The 26,517-nt window shown below is 39.5% G+C and overlaps 1 protein-coding gene across 6 annotated transcripts in view; it reads right to left on the bottom strand.

The window, feature by feature from the left end:
- The window catches only part of CTDP1 (CTD phosphatase subunit 1), a 186,646-nt gene that overhangs the window by 121,761 nt on the left and 38,368 nt on the right, over positions 1-26,517 (bottom strand). For all 6 annotated transcript variants that reach the window (XR_007772778.1, XM_050941802.1, XM_050941806.1 and 3 more), the window contains exons 8-10: positions 25,179-26,273; positions 14,491-14,632; positions 11,718-11,948 (exon numbers count right to left, since the gene is read on the bottom strand). Coding sequence is in view for 5 of the 6 variants with exons in the window: in XM_050941802.1 (XP_050797759.1) it covers positions 11,718-11,948; positions 14,491-14,632; positions 25,179-26,273 (1,468 nt within the window). In the remaining variant the exon portion in view is untranslated. The remainder of the gene's footprint in view (positions 1-11,717; positions 11,949-14,490; positions 14,633-25,178; positions 26,274-26,517) is intronic.

A 26,517-nucleotide genomic window follows, 5' to 3' on the forward strand; every position in this document is an offset into this window, starting at 1 on the left:
CCACAGCAACAAGAATTGCTCACCAAAGATGAGCGCAACTTTGCAAGTCTGTCTTAAATTATTAGCTATTTCAAACTGTCACCAGCAGTTAGGGCACCAATATCAATACACAATTCTGGGAAGCTGTATAAACTTATGAAATTAACCATATGCTCTCAACAGCCTACTTTTATTAACTTTAAGTGAAACATCTAAAACTACCTTCTGAGGAAAGCCATCTAGATGTCAAGCTGTATTCTGTACAGCTGCTCCCTTCAAAGAGCACAATATTTGAATGCCAGACAGACTCTCTAAAAAGGGAAAAGTAATTGAATAGTAAAAATCACCACCACCACCACCACCACATCTGAATACTCAGTAGAAAGACCTTAGCTTTCCAAAGCTACAGAAATAATTCTGCCCTAATTTCAAACTGCAAGAAGTCACTGATTCCTTGTTGAGATGTGATTAATATGGCACTGCAGTCTCCTACCAACAGAATGCTATTTATCAATGTAAAATATGGGAGATATGACAATATAGTAGAAACGATATCCTTTTCCTCTTACATGCTCAAATTTTGTATTCATTCAAATAAGCTGGGATTTTCAAAGGGGCCTAAAAGACTTTGGTTAGCTCATCAGGGACTATTCACTGTAGCATTTCTCCCTTTGCCAGATAATTTGTCAGTACAATCTGAAAAATTCCATCTTGGTAAGAAACTGAACTGGAGAATATTATTTACAGTTAGAAAAATGCAGTAGTCCACTTGTACCCTCAATACAACTGTTGGAAGGCAAATGTTCAAAATTTGCATCTTTTTCAGTATATAGGACTACTCATTTTTCATTAAATAAATACCCTAGCAAACAAAGATTCTGATGGTATTTGTATTTTTAGTCAAGCTCTCTTTCAGAAAGTGAATGACAAAACAAAACTACAGATTAGTTTGGAAGTTTAAGCATGTGACTTGGCAGGAAGTTACACTTTAATTATACGTAACAGATATCAAATGATCCTGCTTGCTTCTCAGCGCCAATAAAATAAATGTAGGTGTCTCTTTGGATGGTGAGGTAGACGGCCCTTCCATAGTGCCGCTAATACAGTTTGCCTTCATCTACTTCCCAAACTGAAGCATTTACCAGAAGGCGTAGCCTGAAAGTCATTTTCATATAGTCTGAGAAGATGATACATAGAAATAGTACAGCTGACTACCAAAATTTCTGTCTGCAAACAAGGGATGCAAAGAAGTGGTCTGAGTTCCCTACTGTTCATACAGAGTGCAGGGATAGGGGGATGTATGTTCTAACCCAGTTTCATGTATATTCACACTAATATCAGCACATCCTGAACTTACAGAAAAAAAGAAAAAAGACATTGTCAACACTTCTCCAATATTTTCAATCTTAATTGAGCACTACTACTATGTAAAGAATAATAGGTTTTACACCAGTGACGTCACACCAAACAATAGTACAAAACATGAGAGACTTCTTAGCAGCTTGTAGTGAAGATAGTATTTTTATTTTATTAAAACACTTCTCAATCTTTACAGTTTCCACTGATTATGTTGAATAAAAGATTAAATGCTAATTCCAGCATCTCAGTTGTGTTTATTGAATTCTGCTCACACAAGTTTCAGGAATATATTTTCAGAACTGGGAGCACAAAATTCTGTACACATGCATGTGCATGTACCTACACACTGAAGTGATTACATGTATTAATGTCCAGGATGCGTGAACACACTTCTGAAGATAAATATCTTACACCCTTCTACACTGGTACAGGTAACAGTGCAACAAATAAAATGATGTTAAGGAAAAGTTAAAAAAAAAATTCAAACACCATTCTTAAACTACACTGCTCATTAAGAACAGTGGTAAGAGATACAACGTTGGCAAAGCAGCATTAAAAACAATTCTAGTCACCTGAACAGTAATGAACACTAATTCTGACAGCTGGGACACTAACAACTGCATGTATTTTGTTAACTTAGACTTTGATCCTAAAAACATGTAGGCATGTGCACTTTATACAGTTGAGGGGTTCCATTAACATCAGTGGGAGTATTTACCTGTACTAAGTTAAGCATCGGCATATAGGGTGTTTGTGGGACTGTCATATGGAAGTAGTGACTATTTATGACCTTCCAAGTGTGTCCTTTTATTCATATAAATTGAAAGGCAGATGCTTAGTAAAGTTAGGTTTAGACTTGTCTTCTCCACTTCGTTCCACTGTAGACTACATTAAAAACACATTGGTGTAAATATGACATGAAAACTACCACGGATTTAGTATTTTAAATGACTACTGTCAAAACCTTAAAAGCAAAAAATGCACTTTGAGCACGTAAATTAAGACTAGAAATTCTACAGATGAATATGCATTTTTTTAATGAATTCCACAATATTTACTTCAGCCTTAAGTGCTCGCACTTCAGTAAGCTAAAATATTTGGTGTCTCTTTACTGTCACTTAAAAACCACAGTGCTGCTTTTACCTTTCACATGTAAATTATACCCACTTTCTAACAAGTCTGCCTTTATCTTTTACTATATTATTAGTGTTCGCTGGGGTTTAACATCATCTTATTTTTACTTTAAGTCCAGCATGCCATCTGCAATGGTTATCAGACAACATTTAATTATTTCATCTCAAGAATTGTTATAATTCCACTCTTAACATTTACTAATTTTTTTTTAAAAACCCTCTATATTAAGATGCCAATTGTCAAGATCTTTGCATATAAATAAATGACTTTTTAAAAAATCTTAACTAATCCCTGCTAAAAACAGTGGCTACTTAACTGCTGTCACCAACCCTAACAATTAAAAAAAATCGTCCCTCTAAACTACCATTATAGTCAGGGAATTGTTGGTAACCGTCTTTTCTTCTTCGAGTGCTTGCTCATGTCAATTCCATTCTAGATGAGTCACAAGCAGTATCCATGGAGGTGGGCTCAGAGTTCATAGTCGTGCAGCTTGCAACACTGCTCTATCGAATCCAGCATCATCTTGGGCCTGTTGGGTAAAGCGCGTAATGAGATGAGAATTTGTAGACAGATGACCAGGTAGCAGCCCTGCAGATGTCCTGAATCGGCACTTGGGCCAGGAAGGCCGCCAATGAGGCCTGCACCCTAGTCGAATAGGCGGTTACAATCACTGGTGGAGGCACTTTCACCAGACTAACAGAAACAGATGCAGGCAGTGATCCAAGATGACATCCGCTGGGTGGACACTGGACAACCTTTCATCCTGTCTGCCACCACGACAATCTGCGTTGACTTACGGAATGGCTTGATTCTTTCGAAGTAGAAGGCCAGAGCCCTTCTGATGTCGAGAGAATGAAATTTGTGCTCTTCCTCCAATTTATGAGGTTTTGGAAAGAAGACAGGCAAATATATGCCTATGAAAATTATAACTATCTTGAGCAGGAAAGCTGGGTGTGGACGCAGCTGAACCTTGTCCTTGTAGGAAACTGTATAGGACGGCTCCGAGGTAAGTGCCCTAAGCTCAGAGACCCAGTGGGCAGATGTGATCATTAGCAGAAAAAAAAAAAAAAAAACAAAAAAAAAAAACACACACATTTTCCAAGAGAGGAGGAGAAGATAGCAGGAAGCCAGAGGCTTGAAAGGGGGAGGACCCATGAATCACAACAGCATGAGATTCAGATCCCAAGGAGGGCCAGGGTACTGGACATGAGGGTAAGAAACCAGACTGTCATGTCATGGGCAAAGATCAACCTGCCTTGTACTGGAGTGTGGGAATATGAAATAGTGGCTAAGTGGAATCTAATTGACAAAACAGACAGGCCCTGAAGTTTGGGATGCAGCAGATAGTCCAGAATCAACTGCAGCAAAGCCTGTTCGAGATAGATACTCTGGTCCACAGCCCACCATGAGAACTGTTACAATTTGGCCAGTTGGTGGCCCTGGTGCAGGGTTTCCTGCTGCTCATCAGAACCTGCTGGATACAGACCAAGGACTGCTGTTTTTGTGCTTAGCCATGCTGTAGCCACGCTGTCAGGTGCAGCGCTGTCAAGTTCAGATGCAGCAGGCTGGTGTGGTTCTGAGAGAGAAGATTCAGCCAGAGTGGCAGTTGCAGAGGGGCAGCAACCTAGAGGTCCAGGAGCATGCCACCATACCAGTGTTGACAAGGCCATGCTGGGGTGATCAGGATAACCTTCATTCTGTCCTGTTTGATCTTCACCAGGACCCTGTGGATCAATGGTGCTGGCGGAAAGGCCTACATCAAAGCTCCTGATCACTAGAGCAAAAAGGCTTCCAACAGGGAGCCCTTGTAAATCCTTGAATTGAGCAGAGTGTGTGACATTTCCTGTTCTGCCAGGAAATGAACAAGTCCACCTGAGGAGTCCTCTACCTTTGGATTGCTTGGTCATCTCCTCCACCTCCAAGCCCAAATTCGAGGTCACCCTCCACAGCAGGGCCTGGTGTTCACTAAAGGGTGGGTTGGCCCATGAGGGTCCCACAATTGCCTTGTCAGATGAGGATGACTACTACTGGGGGAGGGACTGGTGCCACTTCCCCTTCCTTTGCAGTGGGCAGCTGCTCCTCTTCCCCGGTGTCGGAGTCTGCTCCGCACACTGATTCCAGTAACGTTGGCACCCGAGGTTGCCTCTCCGAAGCAGCAAGGGAAGACTGCTGCAAGAACAGTACCGGCATGCCCCATGCATTCCAATAGGGCCATTGGCCTTGCTACCATGCCGGTACTGTAGGGGCAGAGATGACTTCCGGGGCCCCCTGAGGTTGGTGATGCCTTGGCAAAGTGCTAAAGTCCTTCTCCAATCCCAAAGAATCCCCTTCCAGTGACCAGGGAGGGGCTGTGGATACCCGAGTGTTGTGGCTGACCCTTGGAGCAGGGCAGTGGTGCCTTGAGTGGGGCAACAGGCGCCTGCCAATGGACCGATACTGGGAACGCGGGGACCAGTGCTGTGAAGAGGATGGGTCTCATTACATCGGGGAGAGATCTGTGCCGTAGTGTCACCTGACAGGAGGGCAAACAGTGCTGGGCATACGGGGACTGATGTCCCATTGCAGATGATTTGCATCGTGCCCATGGTGCCAGCGAGCTAAACTGTCTAACCGGGGACATACGGCGCGGAGTCCAGAACCTCGGCTGTGCAGACAGAGACCTTGGCCTCTGCTTAGGGGACCGGTGGTGCACTACTGCCCTCCTCAGGTGGTCCCATGATCTGTTTGCCCCTAGACTGGGGGGGTTGGGGGACTTTTGCAGCTTCCATCAGCATATGCAGCAGCAGTGGGGCTCTTTGATCTTTAGCCCCCTCTGCTGTGGGAGGCAGTATCAGGGGCCGGGATACCCTACTGCTCCTGGAAGTCAGATCCTTGCACACTGAGCAAGGGTTAAAGCCCAGAGACCAGGGTATGCCTGGTCTTGGGGCAAAGTCCCAACAGAAACTCTAACTTACTAACTGCTATACTTAACACCTAATTACTGGCTACAGTGAATAACTACATACAAAAAAAGGCAGAGTAACACTAGGAAAACACTGTTGACCACTTGCAAAGCAAGGGGAAGACACTCTGACCAACCATCACGGGTGGTAAAGAGGAACTGAGGCGGCGCAGGGCTGGTGGTACCTAATATACTGACACATAAGCGCGGCACTTCAGAAGGTGCCATGACCGGTCTTATGGATACTGCTAAGGCAAAAGTCTGGGCCGGCCATGAATGTGAGCACATAAACAATTAGAATGAAATTAACACGAGCAAGTGCTCGAAGAACACTGCATCTGCTTACATTCAAAATGTTTAAAAGATCAGTTATCTCAAATGAAAATTGTAAATATTTGTTAAAGAGGAGTTAAAGCCTTTTATAGAGACAGCAACACAAACTGAATCAACACTTCTATGTTGATTGCTTTACTAATTTGCAGTTGAATTAAGCGAACTTGCTTACAAGGGTTCTCATTTAGGGACTGTGCTAAACAGAGACACAGAGAGACTCCTAGGACACACAACTCTATAGTTATCCTTTAACAAAAAAAACCATGTAGGTTGCAAAGTCAAGCACAGTGCCAATGCAACTTTATTTCTGCCCTCATATGCATTCCGATACAATCTTCGGTTAAAATCATCAAATACTTTCCCCCCATAGGTATCCTGTTTCATTCAAATGCACAGTGCTCATCCATTCTCGGTTTTGGTTTATCCCCATAGTTCAATGTGTTGCTCCATGCTTTACTTCCACACACTTTAAACCCTGCTCTGAATACTGATTCTTTTCCTTATGGTCTTTTCTAGGGCTCTCATTACTAAATTTATCTCCATCTCCCTTGCAGGACAAGAGTATTATTATTCCCATTTTACTGATAAAGAAACAAGCAAAGAATTCCTGGAGGCCACACAGTGATTCAATGCCAGAGCCAGGATTAGAAACTCTGTACTTTGTGACTTTCAACCCTGTACTCACTTCTCTAAACCTCAGTGCCCAAGGTGAGATGAGCTTCTCGATCCAAAAAGTGATGAGAGAGGAGTATCTTTAGAATTGGTATAGAATTACAGAAAACAGAGATGGAAGAAACCAATTATGTTGTTTTACCATTTGGGGCATGAAAAGCTCCTCCCAAAAAATTCCACCTTTTTGTCCTCTATTTTTGGGGGGTTAACACCTGGTGCTCTTGTCTCTCTCTCTCTCATTCACTGATGCCACTAGAGGGGAGCCAAGAAAGATTATACCGGTGCTCGAACCCCTGAAAGGGGACATGGTGCCTCTTCTACGTGTGTGTGTGTGTGTGTGTGTGTGTGTGTGTACGCACGCAGAAGGAGGCAGGGAATCTGGAGACAGAGAGAATCTTAGCAGGCTCTAAAATAGCTCTCCCTATAAATGAGATTCTTCTGGCTGGAGACACAGATGTCAAACTGTCCACCAGCTTCTGAGACTTTTCCCAGGACTCCTTCAGGTGGACGTCTAATACCATTGCCATTCTCCTCAATAATTCCTGATGGGTCTTAAAATTATCAAGAGATGGCAAAATAAGCATCACCACAACTGCCTCATTGGCAGATGAGGAAGAGGATACCAATTGTACCAAGAGCTGGTTCAATTCCTGCTCCTCTTGCAGACGGTAATGAGAAGGATCCTGAATCTGTTCAGCGCTGGGCTTGGTATTTGATGCTATGATGCTGATGCTCCTGATGACCAGTAGATGGAGCTGGCTGCAGGGATGCCCCTTGCTGCAACTGAATCTGAAAGCAGGGTGGGGAGGTGGCATACTCTTGATGGTGGGACACGCTAAGCTAGGACACACAGGATCCCACGTCAGAGTCTGATGAAAAAGCCTTTTCCTGTGACCATGAAGGCACCATACCTGTCCGTACTGGTGAAGAAAGCTCAAGCTCTGAAGAAACAGGAGCGGGGAGATCATTTGTGGCCTTCCCCTAGGTGATACCCTTTACATCGGTACCCTGATGGCTGAATCCAATGAATCTTCTCAGTGATGAGGTGAAGGGCTAATGGCAGTACCTTGGGCACCAGTGCTGGGCACGTATCTTTAATTGGCAGTGACAGCATCACCAAGAGGTTTAGCAACTCTCAAATGCCCCAGGAGTAGATGACATTGGGAAGACACTCTGTGGTACCATGATTTGACAACATGGCAATGAAGGTGCTTTGGGAGCTGATCTCAACAGGCCCATACTGGGTTCTGGAGTCAAACTCTCCTGCTTAGAAGTATGCTCTGGGAGTGATTTCTCCTTGAACGCACTCTGGAGTCTTTAGAAGAAGAACTCTTTGCATCTTTTAACAATCCTGGTACTGAGTCCAATTTTTGATGCCTCTTTGGTACCAGCTACACTGATCTGGCTCTCGATACTGGTAGCACTGGAGGTGTGCTACTGACCAGTGCTGAGATGCTCAATATCTGGACTGAGGTTAATGGCTCAAGATGGAGGCTGTAGCACTGATTCAAGCAGTAAATATTTAATCTGGCTGCAGTGTTTTTTTTTGGAATGGGGCTTAAATGCCATTAGAAATGGCACACTTATCACTCATGCGAGGCCCCCTCCCCCAAGTAAGGCTGCAGGGGTGAGGGGTCATTATTTGGCACTGCCTTACCACAATAGTGGTGGTGCTTGAAACCCAGAGGTGGTTTGGCCCTTTATGCTTGTGAATGATGTGCAAGGCAGCAGAGAGCACTGGGATCACCACAATGGGTAGGTACCCTTAAGAGAAAAATCTCTGTCAACTATGCACTGGAGAGCTCAAACACCTACAGTGGAATGGACATATGCAATCACTCAAAGAACACTGGGTTGCTATATCTAGGGTATCCCCTTCCACCTGCTTTTGTATGCCATTGGTCTCAAAAATTCTTGCTCTGTGGTATGTGGGACAAACTCCCTGGTGAAAAAGCAATGCCATTTAATACAACTGGCAGTTTTTAAATGACTTTCAGTACTAGCATTTTTGGAACTGGCATATACAGGCTCTGAATTTGACTCCTGACCCATTAGTTCTTACACATTTTTGGGCATTTCTAAACCAGAGCCAGAAGATAGGTCCTTTCTAATTCTGAACTGGACCTGCAACCAAAGCCATAGGAGCAGGTTCAGAATAATGAATCAGTTGAAATTATGTTCTGTTTTAGCCCATCTCTACCTATGGTAACTGTTTGTCCTGGAGGAGACATCTATGAAAATAACCGAATAAAACTTTGAAAACTAGATGCCCAAAATTAGGATAAGACCACCCTATTAGGCACCTAGCTAATTCCCCTGGCTGAATTTCAGAAGTGTTGAATATCAGCAGTCCCCGCTGATTATAGTGGAATATAAATACCTAAATTTAAGCCCCAACTTTAAACATTTTGGCTTGCTGCTTTTACGATTATTTTTTAAAAAGCATAATTTGTCACCTCTAGCCATTCCACAACTGAGCAAGTGAGACAATGAAGTGTAACTGTTACCTCCCAGTTTCTGTGCGCTAAACAGGAACACAGTATGGGCAAAATATTTAAACTTAGGTGGCAAGCAATGATTATTTTTTCTGTGGCTAAGCATTGTGCACATCCTACCGCATGTTAGTCTCTCTCCCCTATTTCCCTTTCTGAGCCACCTATTTGTCTCATGCCCTCATTATGTCTTGTCTTCCAGACTTAAGCTCTTTGGGACATATTTTCTATGTTTGGATAGCACCTAATACAATGGGGCCTCAACACTGTTGGCCTCTGGGTGCTATCAAAATATAAAGGCTAAATTATTTAAAAAAAAAAAAAAGTAACTCATGAGAAAAGCCCCAATTTGCCAGGAAAGAGTTCCTCTGATTTCCAATTGGATAGTGCATTTGTCAAAACCCAGCAAACATAGCAACTTAAGCAGAAATGTCTGTAACCAATATTTTCCATAATTTGCCTAGCAGCCCCAGTGAACCTTCAAAAATTAGTCAGTGCTCTCCCAGTTTTGTAAAAGTCCTATGTTTCTGAAACTGAAGGTTTGACAAGCAGAAAATTGGATTTTAAATTAACTAATGATTAGAGTGGCTCCTGTCAAGACAGGACTAAATCTGAGAAGTTTACGGGTTAGCTTCATTCTTTGTACTGTTCTACATAATTGGCAAATCTGAAGACAGACAGGGTCAACTGAGGAATCTGCATAATCCATGAAAAAAATACATCATGCGTATGCAGAAGTCACTTTCCCCTTAGGTTTTGTCCAATATACTACAAATTGTTCTTGGTGACCAAATTAGGACCAAAATTTGACCTCTGCCCATGAAACTTGCAATCTTGAAAGCCATGACCTCCACATTATTCTTTATTTTAAAATTCAGAATACCCATTTATTTCAAAATCTCATTTTTCTTCTTCCTGAAGTCATTAAATTCTTAGATTTTTCTTTCTCCAACAGAATTTGTAAAATTTTGGACATAAGATGCAGTATTTTTGGTTACAATCAAAGTAGCACAATTGTAACGCAATCGCTGGCTGTCAGGGGTGTTAAAGAGTAACAATCATGATTAAGAAGGGGAAACAATTTTCCAAAGGCCTAGTCTGGGACCGGTTTCTCAGAAGCGCCCAGTTGAAGATACCAACTGATGTATACCTTTTGGAAGAGGAAGACAATCAAATGAGGTACCACTTTTGCATTACAAAGCAAAACGAAAATAGTTGTGTGGATGTCAATTTTTGGCTAAGTAATTTGTAAACTTGGAGAGGGAGAAGGGAAGAATATGGAGATTAAGAGAGTGAACTTCTGAAGTTGTTGAATGATACATTGACACATCAGATTTTTACCTGCAAGCATTTTAGGAAAGTCATACATACATTCAGTCCAACATAAAAGCTTCCCAGCTCCTTGAAACGTCGAGACAAATTCCTCTTCCCCCATGTCAGATAAGGAACAACAAAACCTTTCTAATTACTCTTTCAGAATACTTGCTGTCTTGACTGTTTCAAGTTTCTTTCTTGCCAGCTCATTTAAAAGAGTATTAGAACAAAATGCAGGCTAAAAAATGGTGATTTAAAAAGGAGCTGAAAAGAAAACTGCCTTTTCAAATATCAGAATGGAACTTAAGAAATTCATATTAGGAAGGGGCAAGGAAAGTCGAATGATGGAGACAAAAAGACAGACAAGCCATGGAAGCGGGAAGGGAGAACTGAAAACATGCAAGTCTTCTGACAAAGAAAAAAGAGGTGGCAAGAGATTTCTGTAACATGTGAAGACTAAGAATATAAAAAGGATAGAGACAATGAAAAGGAGAACACGCAGAAGAATTCACCTTGCATCTCAGCATTTGTAATACTTTGTACTTCTGAAGCACCTCTGAGGATCAACTGTTTTCAGAGATAATTAAGTTAGCTCCAATACTCTGCCAAGTAATTATTAGCTACATTTTATAGCTAGAGAAACTGAGGAACAGAGAGAGTGCCTAAATTTAGTCAATTCAGTCAACAGGAGCTGCTGAGTGCTCAGAACTGTTGAAAATTAGGTGACTAATTTAAATACCTAAAATTCATACTCTGGTGCCAAACTAAGACTCCCACTTCTGAAAATCTTGGGTTAAATGACCTGATCAAGATCACAAAGAGTCTGCGGTAGGGCTCCCAGATCTCTTACTTGTTAGTTCTATTCCTTAAATCTCAAAAACAGCCTTTCTCCCCTTCTAATTTAGTATCTTAATTCAAAGGTGAGTTAATGTTTTTAGTGCAGATTGACTAGTAGAAACTCACTGTAACACTGGTCAGTTAACACTTTAAAAACAAAGATAACTTCAAAATAGGATTCCAGAGTAATCTCCCATCTGAAAGTACGTGTATGAGGTAAGCAAAGAGGAAAAAGTTCTCGAACAAAAATAAAAAAAAAACAAAAAAAAATGTTAATGCAGCCAGCTGTATATTTTATTTGACAGCCAAACAAATCCAAAGTAATGACTAAAACTTAGAACTGAAATTCACATGCAACACACACTTGTTTTGGGATATAAAGCAGCCTAATAAATTCTACAGCATACAAAATACAAAAACTGTATATTCTCTTTGGGGTTTCTACAAATACAGTTAAGGAATTAAAAACTCATTTGTAACATTACAGCTGTTTACCTATTTCTGTTCATTTCCTTTAGTAAGATATTGCAAGAGTTGAAATCATTTTTATTTTTAAAGAGGTAAGCTAACTAAGCCAACTGAAAAAAAAATTGTGATCTTAGAAAAATTTAATTTGCAAATAAACTGAAGTGATCCTTAGCTACGCTTTCATGTACCTGAAGGATGAGTGCTCCCCGTGGACCGGTAAAGTGAGGGGAGGAGCTGGAGACTGGATATACAGAGACTGGACAGAAGACTGAGAGCCCTTCCTGATAAGCTTTCCAGTGTTGGAATCATAAAGCCGAACTTCAGGACCCGGCTGAAACTTTGGATGGATGGGCGTCGGGTGAAACAGAGCAGTCTGGAACGTGCTGTGTGTATCAGGAAACATGGCAGGACTGTTCTCTCTGTTGAATGTAATTTTAAAAAAGTTCCATCAGAAATTTACATTAATTATTTGTAACTGGAAGTGGTAGCATTAGGATTTCCCTTTCAGAGAAAGGGCACATCAGGTTCTGACAAAACAGAGCATTAGAGCAGTCACACAGATTATTACAGGGCAAAATGGATCTGCCTTTTTTCTAAAACAGAAAATAAATGTCTTAGGGAGTATGTTCTCCGTACACATGAAAATTCCACAGAACTTAAATAGGAATAATGTCATATTTATTCACTAAAATGAAAATATTCTAAAACAGCTATCTTAAAACATTTCTCAAAATTTAGTTTCTGAAATATCTTAAAAACACGATTTCCCCTATAGCATTAAAACAAATACATAGTATTTGTCTACCACAGAAATTTGTAGATACTAATACAAACCAGATAAAATGTGCATGTGCATATATGTTCATTTGTACAATGACTTGTAGGATACAATAAATATTTGCTATTCAATATCGCACTTAAAGCAAAACAACAAAAATAGTACAGCAACTACTGCCTCAAAGAAATTTACAAAACACCAAATTAATTTACTATTGCACTAAGCCACATATATGGCTACTTTAGAAAAAAGTCATTAATAATGCTATCAAATGTGTCAGTCACTAATACCATGTGGAAACGTATACACATACAATAGCAGGGATAGAAGAACTAGCTATGCATCATATAACGATGTAAGGAGGCGGCAAACCTATCTTAAGAAGGGTATTCTGCAAAAGTAAGTTAGTCTCATATTTATACATGCCAGCCTTTTAAAGTTTTGCCACAACACTGAGATTTAAGATCAACAGATACTTCATATCCGTTTCTCTCCAATGTTCTTAGTACATTCATTTTACATGCAAATAGGATATCTTCAAGAGTTTATCTGCGTTTGTAATTTATTCAGCACCTGACGCTGTAAGTCCTCTAGGATAGCAATCATTGCCACAAACAACTCTGACAGCAGAGGATCTGACTTCAGAAAAAATGCACATGCTGTTACACATTAGTAATTCAAATCTTTCTTAGTATTTAAAAGTCTCCGTAGTAAGAATATGAAAAAAAGTATACAATGCCAGAGCAACATTTTATTTAAAATGAATGTGTTCAGTATATGGAAGAGAAGACCATCACTGCAGCTCATTGAAACTGCAATGTGAATTTTAAGTAAGCAGGAAAGCCAACATTTTGGTCTTAGAGGAAGTGATGTTGGCAATTAACTGAATGACATTCTGCTTAAGGATTACTTTCTGTCTGGAGGCACCATCCTATGGTGAAAGGATAACTAAGGTATTGAATATTTGGGTGTGTAAGATCTCATGGCACATTTTAAAAACTAGTGAAGTTACAATCTATTTACTTTGGCCAAAATTTTCAAGGCTCCTAGATTCCTGTTTAGGTTTCTAATTAAAAACTACCTCATTTTTAGACATATTGGGCATTCACAAACCCTATTTATGGTACAAATGTTACTCCATTCACATGACTTCAGTTAAGTCTTCACCAAAGGATGGCAGAAAGCAATCCCTAGTCTAATGTCATTCATTAAATCACCAATATCACTTTTTGCAGCACTGTGAATTTTCCAAAGCAATCTCCTATAAAAAGGTCAGGCTCTTCTGATCAGTTTGCAAGATTGATAAGATCAACTGATGTGGTGCAAACATGAACACAGCCAGGACTTACAAGGTCTAGGACAAGAAGCAAAAGCAGAATCTCCATTGGAAGCCCCTTGAACATCAGTTCTTTCAGTCACATCACCTTCAAGAGGGCTCATCATCTATAGTGGTCTTTTCCCCCTTTGCTGTTTTTCTTTAATCTTTCTTCTGCTTCCCCTCTCCCATCTGAGGTTTATCCTCTTCCTATCTGCTGTTCATCCCATTCCATTGTTTTTGTCTCCTTCCCTTCTTACCATTCTTCCTTCATTTCACCCATTTTGTTCTCCCATCAGTGTTTTCCCCTTTGTTCTCATACTTATCCTCCCCTTTTCTCTTCCAACCACTCCCCCTCATTTTTTTTTCTTGCATTCTGTTTTTGTCCTGGGTTTCTCTCTCTTTCCTTCTCTTGGTTACCAAGAGTAAAATGGTTAGCTGGCCAGGCTTCTCATACTCCATGAATCTGTGTGCTCACAGGATGGGAGACTGCATGATTATGTTATGCTACACCTCCATTCCTGGTCCCTACAAGCCCACCACAGCACTAGTATGTAGCACCACTGGTCAGACCTGTTGCTGTTGCTTAATTAAAGTCCCTGCTTGTGGTACTACTAGTTCTAGGGACTTCCCTGAACTCCAAAGCTTGGATCAACTGCCTCCCAGTGATAGTCCTGCATGCAAATAGGACAAGAAATTGGCTGAAATATGGTATGGAATTTTCCTACAAACCCTACATCTCACATACAATTCTGGGTTCATGACACCATATGAATCAACTCTCTATATAGAATGAGAATAAAACCAGATTAATAACATGATCAACCTCTCTTTGGTCCATTTATTTTTTTTTGCATACAAATTTTACCTTTGTGTTTTGATGTAGTCATCCTTTAAGGGAAAAAGCTGCTCCTCTACCTTGTCCCAACGCTCCAAGCAGCTCCACAGCCAGTCAGGGTTTACAACATGGAGGTGTTTACAGTCCAGAGCTTGCCGTACTTTCTCTGTGCCTATTATTAAGTCAAACACAACATTACAGTGTTCTGAATAGAAAAAGAAGAGGTTTATGTTTTTAAATAGGATATTCTGTGGCCTATTTTGAAAGTTATCAGCTGGCTCAAAGACATTACAAGTTATGTTTTAAACAAGTCTTAAGCCTTGGCTGCACTAAGGTATTTTACAAGAAGCTTACTAGCGGTGAAAATTTGTGAACTCCCTTAGTGCAGACACAACTAGTGTTCCACTAAAACTCATTCAAATGGGAAGTGGAACCAATCAATTCATAACACTTGAACATTTCTACACTGAGAAAATAGTCAAAAAGATAAAAGGAACAAAAAGTTACACATTTCCAAAAACACAGCCTTTTATCAAAAGATATCACAGTCTAAAGCAGGAGTGGCCAAAGAGTGGCCTGTTCAGTACTCCTAAAAACCTAACATATTTCATATTACATTCACGTATGCAGTGTTCTGTTATACCAAGCAGTTATACCACGCTGTCAAGCACATGGTCACCCCCTTTGATTTGCCATGAGTGTGGCAGGAGCCAACACCTACACTAAAGCAGAAATCATGGATTTTTTACTGTTAAATGGGAGTACTGAATGTAAAATTACTCAGGGCAGGCAAGCAAGTTGTCAACATGCACCCTGGGACAGTGCAACATATCGGAAAGGGTGGGGCGGGAGAAGAGAGAGAGAGAGAGAGAGAACCCTAGAACCATTATGGCCAAAGGCCTTGATTTATAAGCAGTGTAGACTAAAACCAATATGAGAGTCACTGGAAAGAGCAAAACACCAGCTAGATTGTTACAGATCTCTCCAGAGAACTATCATGATCAGTAAGCCCCACAAGTAAAAAAGTGAGAGAAGCTCTCCAACCTACTAAAAGAAAAGGGGAAGAAAAAAATATATTTTAAGGGAGCTGGAATTAATCGGACAAACAGGAAGAGATTAGGTCTAAGAAAAAGAGAAATAAGTTCTGGATGAAGAACAGGAAGCAGTTCTTTATCCTGATTAAAAACAAGAGGTTAGCAAAAAGTTTGAGGGTTGGGATGATGCAGTCTCCTGTACTAGGAATAAGTCAGGAGACTAGTTGTACTATTTTGGACATATTACACTTTGGGTTCAGGCAGACTACCTTACCAAAATTACAAAAGATAAAAGGACTTAATAAATAAGGTTCCCCAAAGGAACCCAACATTTGTGGGATGCATAAAGTCCACAACTGCCTGCACGTATAATACACCCCACATAAGTGATAAAGGGTATGTGTTTTCATTTGTAAGACACTGAAGAGAAGAAATTCTCCCATATACTTTTAGAAGAGATGAGTTTATGGAGGGCATTTGTCAGACCCCACTGAATGGAAAAAATTTGAGTTCAGCCACATTCAGGGTTCTACATATTTCAGAATTCTTTAGAATCAAATATTCCTGTGCAACTGTACTCCAGAACCTAATGTTTCATAAAAAAAAAAAAAGGTTTATTTTTAGTGCTCAGGGTTCTGAAGAAAGCAATAAAAACAGATACCATATTGTTGTCTTTAATCTGCTGAAAGCCTGAAACAGTCCTGCAGAGATGTGAGCAGCTCCCATTTGTTTCTATAGGTTAACGCTGAACACTAAAAATGCCGCCGCAGGCCCAAAAACCCTACTGTCCCCCCACTTGAGCACCAAAACTTCCAGCTTTCTCCCTGAAAACTTCTACAATGCAATTATGCATAGCAGTTACAATAATCTGCATCATATAGATAACAAGGCAATGAACACTGAATAAACTGAGGCTGTTTTCGGGACTGTCCTCTCAAGATTTCAGTTAGTGATAAGAATTAAAGTATTTAATGCATACATAACCTTCCTAGAGTGAAACTTAGCGAGTCAATTTAATTGGGGGTAGGTGGGGGGATGCGGGGGGGGGGGGAGAAGAAAGAGTATTACTACATGAACCTCAATCCCCCTGTATGCACTTTTTACTTTTAGGCCCACTCTTACTGAGAAATATTTTTTCTTTTGGATTGATTCTTCTAGATCTTCCAGATGGTAACACTTTTGAACTAGTGTGGAACAACTACTTTAACCATCTAGAGACATTTCAACTCTCACTCATTATAGATTTCCTTTGCAGATTACCCTCTCTCCCCAGTCCCCCACCATGTAACTGTTAGGCTTCAAACAGACTTGAAATCTATCCCTTCAAGACATAAAGTGGAAAAAAAAGCAGCTAGATGGGGAGGACAGTTTATATGTTATGATGAAAAAACCCACAGGACGTCATATTGGTTTCAGAGGAGCAGAACTGCATTTATTTTTTAAATTCTATACTGCAGTAATAAAGGCGATAAAGCTTATAGTAGTCTTAATAAAAGTTGCCTTTATTATTTTAATACAATCTGGTCCTAGGAAACAGAACAGTTCTGGGCTTATAAACATCATTTGTGTCTGCTGCTAAAGAAACAAACTTGTTTCTATGCACTCATGAAACCTTTCCATCTCACAAAGACAGCTTTGTGATCATGTCTAGAACTTTACCTTGCATTCTGTTTTAAAAGAATACCAATCACAAACTGCAAAAGAAATGTTTTAGACCAACGTCAATTCAGGCATAAAAAAATGAATCCAGGCTATTCACTACCTTTTGTAAAGAAAAGGATGGGACATAATACGTAGAAAACATCCTTCTCAGAGCTGTTTGATGTCTTAGCAACAGAAGCAAGGAAACAGCAGTTGCACTCCTATTATTGTTGGTCACTTTCAATTTAAAAAAAGAGGTAAAGAGAACTAATAAATAATAAAAGCAACAATGCAATAATATTTTTATTGTGATGTTCAGGTTATACACATTTTATTGTTCTAGTCCTCTGGTCAAATATATTTTGATGAGATTATTTTGAAACATCTAAAACACAAAATAGTCTAAATACTGCAGTGGCTTGAATGACTAATAAGATTTTAAACTTTATTTTTATGGACAAATTTACTCTAAACTTCAATACTATTTAAAATGTTTAGCTGCCCTACCAATTGCCTTGTACTCACTTAGCTCTGGGAACAGGTTATTTCTCCTCTTCAGAAAGCAGGGGCTAGTGATAGATAGATAGATAAACATGCCTACGTTCTTTAAAAGCCAGATCCTGAAGCTTTTATACGAGAATGGTATCTTAAGATAAGACTGAGTAAAATGAATTATTTTGCCCTAAATGAATTCAGTACATATGAAATTGATAGTTGGACTATTAGAGGGGAACTTCGCTTAGTTATGTTTTGTAAAAACAAGGTTTTACAGAACTAGAACAAACATGTCATGATTCTCTCCTTTATAAATTCTCACTAAGTTTACATGTTATCATCCCTTTGTAGCCTTTGCAAGCTTATAATGCTCTGCCATTGTGTGGCAAACAGCAAGCTGCTGTTTCACCTATCTCAGATTAAAATAAGGAGACATCAAACAAACACACCAAAGTCCCTGTGTGTAAGTGTAGCTACTTCTATTTTGCACCCACATGCCCTGATCTGGATCAGAGTTCTGTTTTGATAAATTTGTGAAGACAGAGGTAGAGGCTGTGCCTGCCCCAAAGGGTTTACAAGCTAAGGATGTATAAAATTCTCATTGTGCCTCAGTCTCAAGAAAATGCTAGACACCAAACAAAGATCCAGTTAGCATTCACATCTTCATCTGCTTATCCAGTTAGCATTCATATCTTCATCTGCTTATCAACTACGCTAACAAAGTGCACAATTTATGTTTTAGACTCTGACTTCACTTCAGTGCCCTTGGAGCCCTTGTTGCTGTTTATTGTCATGGACTTCATGTCACAAAATGCCTCGAAGCATATTACTTTTTTTGTCACTTCATATATTCCATGTAAGGAGCCAGGTATGTACTGCAAACTAATTGCTAGCCATAATTACCTGCAGATCCCACAGGCACATGTCTTTAGGTGGTCTTTTGGTACATCTGTTGTTAGACAAAGACATATGGTATCCATGTGGAAATAGTGTTAAAGAGACGGGACTGCCTGAAGAAAAGATAGAGCTGCAAAATTTCTACAGGTTACCCATAACGTAACAGATTCACTAGTGAAATTCACACACCAGCTTGTAAGCAGCCACAACAGAATGAGCACGAAAGGCATGTAGCCAGCTGAGTAATCATGTGTCCAACTATGCTGTAGGGGCATGATTCCCACCTAGAAATCTTTGGTCAGCAGTTCAGAATTTCTACTCCAAAGGGCAAGATATAGCACAATCACTACTATCTGTATGTAGGAGAGAAAAATTTACTCCACAGCCACATCCAAGTTGTATGACACCAGTTCTGCAGTAGGTGTAGGAAAAGAACAATGGTGTTACATTAAAGGTAAGAACCCTTTCCCACCACTGCAATGGAAATTTGCTAAAGCGGTTATGCAGGACTACATTCCTGATCACTGGGTTGTAAAGATGAGCTTTTCTCTATTACTTAATGCTCCACACAGTGTAGGCTCATTTGTATTGCAATACTGTTCACAATTGTTTAATTAGTTTTCAAATCGTTAATACACTCAGTTCACATACTATGATATAGCATATTAGTATAATTAAACCTAAAGTTAAATCTAATATTTATATTAAGCTAACAGTAGTGGATGATTCATTGAAGAATGTGCAGTCATTAAAGACATTTGCCATAAAAATAGTTTTGCAAAAATTTTTTTTAGTCTCGGGGTTTTTTGTCTTTTTAATTTTGGTAGAAAGGTACCATACACTCTTAACAAAATCATGTTAATAGTGAAATTATACATTCCAGAAACAATAAAAAAGGAAACACCCAAAACGTTTCACTGTCTCAAATTGTGGGTTGGGACCCCCAAGTGGTTTGCAACCCCAGTTTAATGGGGGCAGCGGAGTTGGCTTAAACTTGCTGGGACCAAAGGCTGAAGCCCAAGACCCAAGACCCAGGGCTCAGGCTACAGGCCCCCAGCCTCGGGCTGAAGCCATTGGGCTTCAGATTTGGCCCTCTTGCTCAGAGCAGTGGGGCTCAGGTGGGCACAGATTTCTGTCCCCCTTTCTGTGGCCATGTAGTAATTTTTGCTGTCAGAACAGGGTCACGGTGCAATGAACCCTTTATGTGCCTTACTCTCCAGCTAGCCTTGAATAATACTGGCATTTTCAAATAATAAGTATTAAAATTACACCACGGAGGGCAATTTTACTAAGAAAAAAATAAATATGTCCAGAAGTTATCTGCACAATTGCTTTCAAGACCAAACAGAACTGGAAACTAATGCATATTTTTTGCAACAATTTTGTAGAGAGTTTAGAAATATTTTCTTGGTTCTACTACATGTAAAGTTTATTTTGTACACAGGAAACACAAGAAATAAAATAAAACTGTCATTTGCATTTTGATAGTCACCAAATACCCCAAACAGATTCAAGGCCTCACTGGACAGTGCTGTATGTACACAAAGGAGGATATTATTCCTTGCCAGATAGCGTACCTTATTTCAGATGAGATTAAGTGCAAAAAACAATAGGGAAGTGAGAGGGAAGAGAAGGAAATTGATTAAAAGATTTTGTAGGTATATTAGCTATTGCACAACCCAGTGGCTCAAACATCCCTCACATCCCACATACAGAATAAATCAGCTGACTCCTTTCCCTGACTCCCACTCAACCAAGCCATGGCACTGGCTGAACGATTTGTTATAGGCATGACAGCAGAGGAAAGTGTTAAAGAGAGTTTTGAAGGAGAGATTTGCGACTACAGAGTAGATTAGAAACGGCATTCATGCCTAAGGCTCAGCATTCTACAAAGCAGAGACATTTGTACAACTAAAACAGAGTCTACAAAAGTGCTTATTACCAAAAGGTAGAACATTTTTTTTGTTCGAGCAAAATTAGAGTGTTTATGATTGTGGAACTAGCTGGGACAAAAATGTATTTTTTTAAAAAAGTGACAGTACTTAAGGGAAGTAGAGAGAGTTATATTGGATACTTTAAATTACATCACATGAAGGCAGACAACTAAATATTGATAAATTTTATAAGTGCTTGCATATAGATGCTAGAAGTCTAAATAGTAAGATGGGTAAACCCGAGTGCCTGGTATTAAATGAGGATACTGATATAACAGGCATCACAGAAACTTGGTAGAAAGATGATAATAAATGGGACAGGTAAGACCAGGTAAAAAATACCAAGTAATGACACAGTAGGTCACACTGGTGGGGGAGTGGCACTATGTGTGAAAGAAAGAATAGAGTCATATATAGTAAAAATCTTTAATGAATTCAGCTGTATCAGTGTATCTCTATGGATAGAAATTCCATGCTTGAACAATAAGAGTCTAGCAATAGGAATATACTACCAACACCTCACCACAATGGTGACAATGACTATGAAACACAGCGATATTAGATGCTACAAAAACTGAAAACTCAGAAGTAATGGGGGATTTCAACTATCCCCATACTGACATGTCCTCTCTGCATGGGATGCAGAGATAAAATTTCTAGATGCCATTAATGACTGCTTCTTGGAGCAGCTAGTCCTGGAACCCACAAGAGGAGAGGCAATTCTTGATTTAGTCCTAAACAGCTAATAGGGTCAGGTTCAAGAAGTGCATATGGCTGAAATTTTGTTAATAGAAACCGTAATCTAACTATATTTAACATCCTCATAGGACAGAAAATACCAAACAAACCCATCATAATAGCACTGAACATCAAAAATCCAAACTAAACAAAAATGAAGAAGCTAGTTAATGGAAATTAAAAGGAACAGTCAAAAGGGTGAAATGTCTGAAAGCTGCATGGAAACTATTTAAAAGCACCACGATAGCGGTTCAAACTAAACCTATATCTTAAAATCGAACAAAACCAAAAGAACAGTCAGAGGATCAAAATGCCACCATGGGTAAAGAGCAGACTAAAAACAAAAAAAGACAAAACAAAAACTTTTTTTTTTTTTTTTTTTTAAAGTATCTCAGCTGCAGGAATCGTGTCAAAAATCAGTGGGACCACTGAAAGATCACAGTTCAACAGAAGCACCAAAAGAAGATAACGCCATTGTAGAGAAGCTAAATAAATGTTACATTGGTTTTCACCTCAGAGGATTCATTTTACATGACAAATCTGAGGAACTGAGTTTGAGATGTCAGTAGCAGTAGGTTTTGGAACAAATTGTTTAATTTAACAATAAGAAGTCACCAGGACCAGATGATATTCACCCAAAAGTTCTGAAGGAACTCATATATGAAATTGCAGAACTACTAACTGTGGTACGTAACCAAATGCCTAGATCAGCCTCTGTACCACAAGACTGGAGGATAGCTAATGTAATGCAATTTTTAAAAAAGGCTCCAGAGGTGATTCTGGGAATTACATACTTGCATCCAATTTGCCTAACTTCAGTACCAGGCAAATTGGATGAAAGTACAGTAAAGAATAGAATTATTAGACAGATAGGTAAACACAATATGTTGGGGAAGAGTCAATATAGCTTTTGTAAAGGGAAATTATGCCTCACTAATCTATTAGAGTTCTTGGAGGGGGGTCAACGGATTCTAAGCTAGATGGATCATTGGCCTGACCCAGTGGGGCCATCTTTTTGTTTTTACTTACAAGCTTGCAAGTCAAAGGCATGCAAAAAGACCACATAAAACACAGAATTTGCAGGATTAATTTGTAAGCAGTATCACATGTTTACTCTTTGTGTAAGTGAAATATTGAGAGGAAAACAACAGAAACCACCAACGTAGTTAAAATAACTTTAGCTGATTTGGTTTTTTTTTTTCCTTCCTTTCTTTTTAAATTATGTTATTGAGTGAGAGCCTGGGGATCTAGATCCTCATATCAAAATCAGATGAGATGAAAAATATCCACTCACTAGTGGAGAAGGGAAGCTCTTCTTGGTGAGCGTGGGGATACAAGCCATTTATTTCTGCAGACTTGAAGTTTTCATTTAAAATTAAGGTTGCCAAATGATTAAAAAAATTGCAATTAATCATAAGATTAAAAAATAGTCACAATTAATCACAGTTTTAATTGCACTGTTAAACAATAATAGAATATCAATTTAAAATTATAAGTATTTTTGGATATGCACAACAGCCCTGTAGAACAAGTTTTTTATACCTAGGTCTACAAATTGGATAAAAATACATAAGGACTTTTTCCAGAAAACTGAACCGTCAGTTCCCCTTCCTCTTACGGGACAGCAAGGCAAACACGGTAGAATATGTATATTATGACACTTTTATGTAGCCTTTCAAAACTAGGTCTTCCTAAAATAGTGCATTGAGCTTTTACTTTGCACACCAGGGAAGAGACAACAAGGATATGCATAATAACTTGATTTTTGTGTTAGCTTCTTGCATTCTTTCCTCAATACTTATTTAATCAAAAACATTCAAGCATTATTCTCCCTTTGCTCCAGCTTCTTTATCATGCTGCAAATCCAAGTGTGTAATTATCTTGAGCCAAACTGCCATGGAAATATTTTGGTCATAAATTCAAGATTATTGCTTTTATGCAAACAAACAGATTAGCGGCCATAAGAGGCAAAGCCCCTTTGAAATGTGACGTTTTGTCATTTGGATTGGAACAGCCTGAAGAAACACATAAGAGATTAATTCAGTGATTTTTATGACTAAAATACTATCAAGCCCTTTACATTTCCAATGGAATGTGACTCACATTTATGCTTAATTCTCATCTGATGGAGCTGCATTGACATCAGCGCAATTCTCAGAGTAAGATCTTCTCAATAGCAACTGCAGCAGAGCCCGAGGGACAGTGAAATACTGTGACCCAAGTTTTCAGAAGCGTGCACCAAACACATTCACAAAATAGAATTATATGAATGCACAGTTCCAACTAGCACACTTGCAAGTGTTCGAAGTCCCCAACTCCCAGTCAATCTAAAACTGTTCCCAATCTGGACACTTTGGCTACGTCTTCACAGCCAAGAAAGATGTGTCTTAAAGTGTGATAACTAACGCGGGTTATGTATCTCATTGTAAAAAGGTGAGGCACACGTAGCTTTTACCACAACGTAGCTAGCCAAGATCAACAGTACACACACACCCTGCCCCTCGATATCTTACCTGGCTATGTCACAGTAAAAGCTACCTGTGCCATGTCTACACTAGGATTTTACAAAGAGATGGTTAATCCAAGCTAGTTATCCCACTGTAATAACACTCCTTTTTCTGGCCGCGAAGGCAGGGACTTAGTCACCATTTATCTAGCTCAGGGATTGGCAACCTTTGGCATGCAGCCTGGCAGGGTAAGCCCTCTGGCGGGCCGAGCCAGTTTGCTTACCTGTCACATCTGCAGGTGTGGCCGATCCTGGTTCTCACTGGCCGCAGTTCGCCGCTCCAGGCCAAAGGGGGCCACAGAAAGCGGCAACCAGCACATCCCTCGGCCTCCATTGGCCTGGAGGCCAGTGGAAGCCACGACCAGTCGAACCTGCAGACGCAGCAGGTAAACAAACCAGCCCCGCCTGCCAGGGGGCTTACCCTAGCGGGTGATGTGCCAAAGGTTGCCGATCCCTGATCTAGCCAAACAGTTTTTAAACTACTGAAACCAAGTTAATCAAAAATGTTTTTTTGCCATAATGTGCCAAAAAATCAAAGTTTGGGAACCTAGAAATCACCATTGTTTTCAATGTTCAGTGCAGAACTCAGTATTTTTTCATAGTCATCATATTTCTTTTTCAAGAAAAAGGAGGAAGACATTGGACTTTTAAAGTGGAAATGATATTATGAGTTTGCATTGAAGTTATAGATTGGCGTGAAAAAAGCTTCACCACGCTAACAAAAATATATTATGATGTTTTTATACTGTAATTCTTAGACATGAAATTAAAAAGTTCATTTTTGCATATATTCTAGTCTTGTAAGAAAGAAGGCAGGCTAGGAAAATAAATCAAAGGTGACTGAAAAAACTGGATTTGTACTTTGTTTGCTTCTTCATGGTGTATAAAAGAGGACTTAAAGGTGTTTTTAGTTTTATTTTTTTAAAGGCTTGTTTTTTAAATCACATGGGGAATTCAGGTCTTGTCTAGTCTGGAAGACAATGAAGTGAAATGACAAAAACAGAATGAAAGTTGAGCAAGTGAGAGGAGAACTTTAAGACAAGACTGCTTATCATTCGTTTTTTTTTCAGTTACACTTGTTCTAAAATTAGTCAGGTATTTTTTTAAACCACATCTTCATTGAATAATCAGCACCTCCCCCTTTCCATAAAGGGTAAAAACTAGCAATACATTTCTCATCTGACACACAAGACCAGGAAAGACCAGATTTGAAGTTTGGTATTTTTAAAAGAAAAAATTTAAAAAAAAATTCTTAATCCTAAGGAATCAAAAAGAATATAAGACCTTTAAAAAAATGATTTGCAGTAAATCTTTAAGCTACCTCCCCCCATAATTTAAAACATTAAATATGGCAAGTATATCAAGACCCATATTTAACCTTTTCAAGTCTTCAGCCAACTTTTTGTGTAACCAAAATCATGAGGGAAAACAATATTTTCATTAACAGAAGACTGATACATTTCACCTACTTACCTCCCCTTGCTGCAATCAGATGGGTTGCCTTGTTGGGATCATCAGCATTCAGTACTAGGTTCTTTATAATTTTAGCTCCAAGTGCTGTAGCATGATAATGCTCTCGGGTTCTTTCTATGGGGAAATTTGTTGGATAGAGTCCACTAAATATTATGGTAACATCTGCCAATACCTTGCTTTTCAATTCTGGTACTATTTTTCTTATGTCTGGAATTTCACTGATCTCCTGTTTCAGGTATTTATCATACTTGGTATAATAATCAGTGTGCACCCGAACAAGGATCTCTTCAAGGTATATTAAATGGTCATCTTCATCTGTATCTTCTTCCTCTTCCTCTTCTTCCATGCTCTGATCTAAAGACTCACCCATTGTAATCCCAGACTGTTCACTATTCTGGGACTCCGTCTCGGCTTCTTTCTTGTCTGCACACCCATTTCCCAGATCACAAAGGCTGTCCTGTTCGCTTTCTTCTTGCATTTCAAGATCAACTGTCTTGCCATGAGGACACACACTAGGTGGAGCTGTCGCCTCCTCAGAATGGTTCACTTGACCATCCTTTCCCCCACTCATGTCAGTGCAACATTCTTGCTGCAAATTTTCATCTGGTACAGGTTGCTCTGATTTTTTCCAGCTTCTCTTTCCCTCATTTTCACTATCTGAGGCAGAAGACGACGACGACTTCCTAGCATCTAATCCACTGTCACTTTCACTGTCACTAGAGAGTTCAAAGTCCAAGTTATTTGTTCCCTTGTCTTGGGTCTGCTGCTTCTCTGAAACTGTCCTATCATCTTGTTCTGAAGAAATCTGAGACTCCTTAACACTAGTTGAATCATTAATGATGGCAGCATTTGTTTTATTATCAATGGTACCACTTAAGGAGTCTCTAACATTTAATCTATCATTGGAATTCAACTCCAAGTTAGAAGTTTCGCTGCTCATAAAGTTACTACCATTTGTAGTACACATCTCTTTTGTAGATTTCCCAAGACCATTACTTTGTTCTTCTATACATGTAACATTCTTTGCTTCTTCTGAATCTTTTGCTGTTATCACTGCGGGATCAGATGCTTCAGTTGTTTTTGAAGAATGATTTACTGAACAAAAACACAAAAAAAGTAAGATGAAGTTTCCCTGTTTTATCCTTCAAAGTAGATTCTTCCTTTCCTCCATAAATTAAATAAGTTCAATCTACAGATAAACATATCTGTGCATCAGAATACTCTCAGTTGGGATTTTCAAAGGGCGTAAGAGATTTATTAGGTACTCAACTCCTATTAAAGCGGCAAAAGAGTTCTGTGGCACCTTATAGACTAACAAACGCATTGGAGCATGGCTTTC

Source organism: Gopherus flavomarginatus, chromosome 2 (assembly GCF_025201925.1).
Source record: "Gopherus flavomarginatus isolate rGopFla2 chromosome 2, rGopFla2.mat.asm, whole genome shotgun sequence".
Taxonomy (NCBI): domain Eukaryota; kingdom Metazoa; phylum Chordata; order Testudines; family Testudinidae; genus Gopherus; species Gopherus flavomarginatus.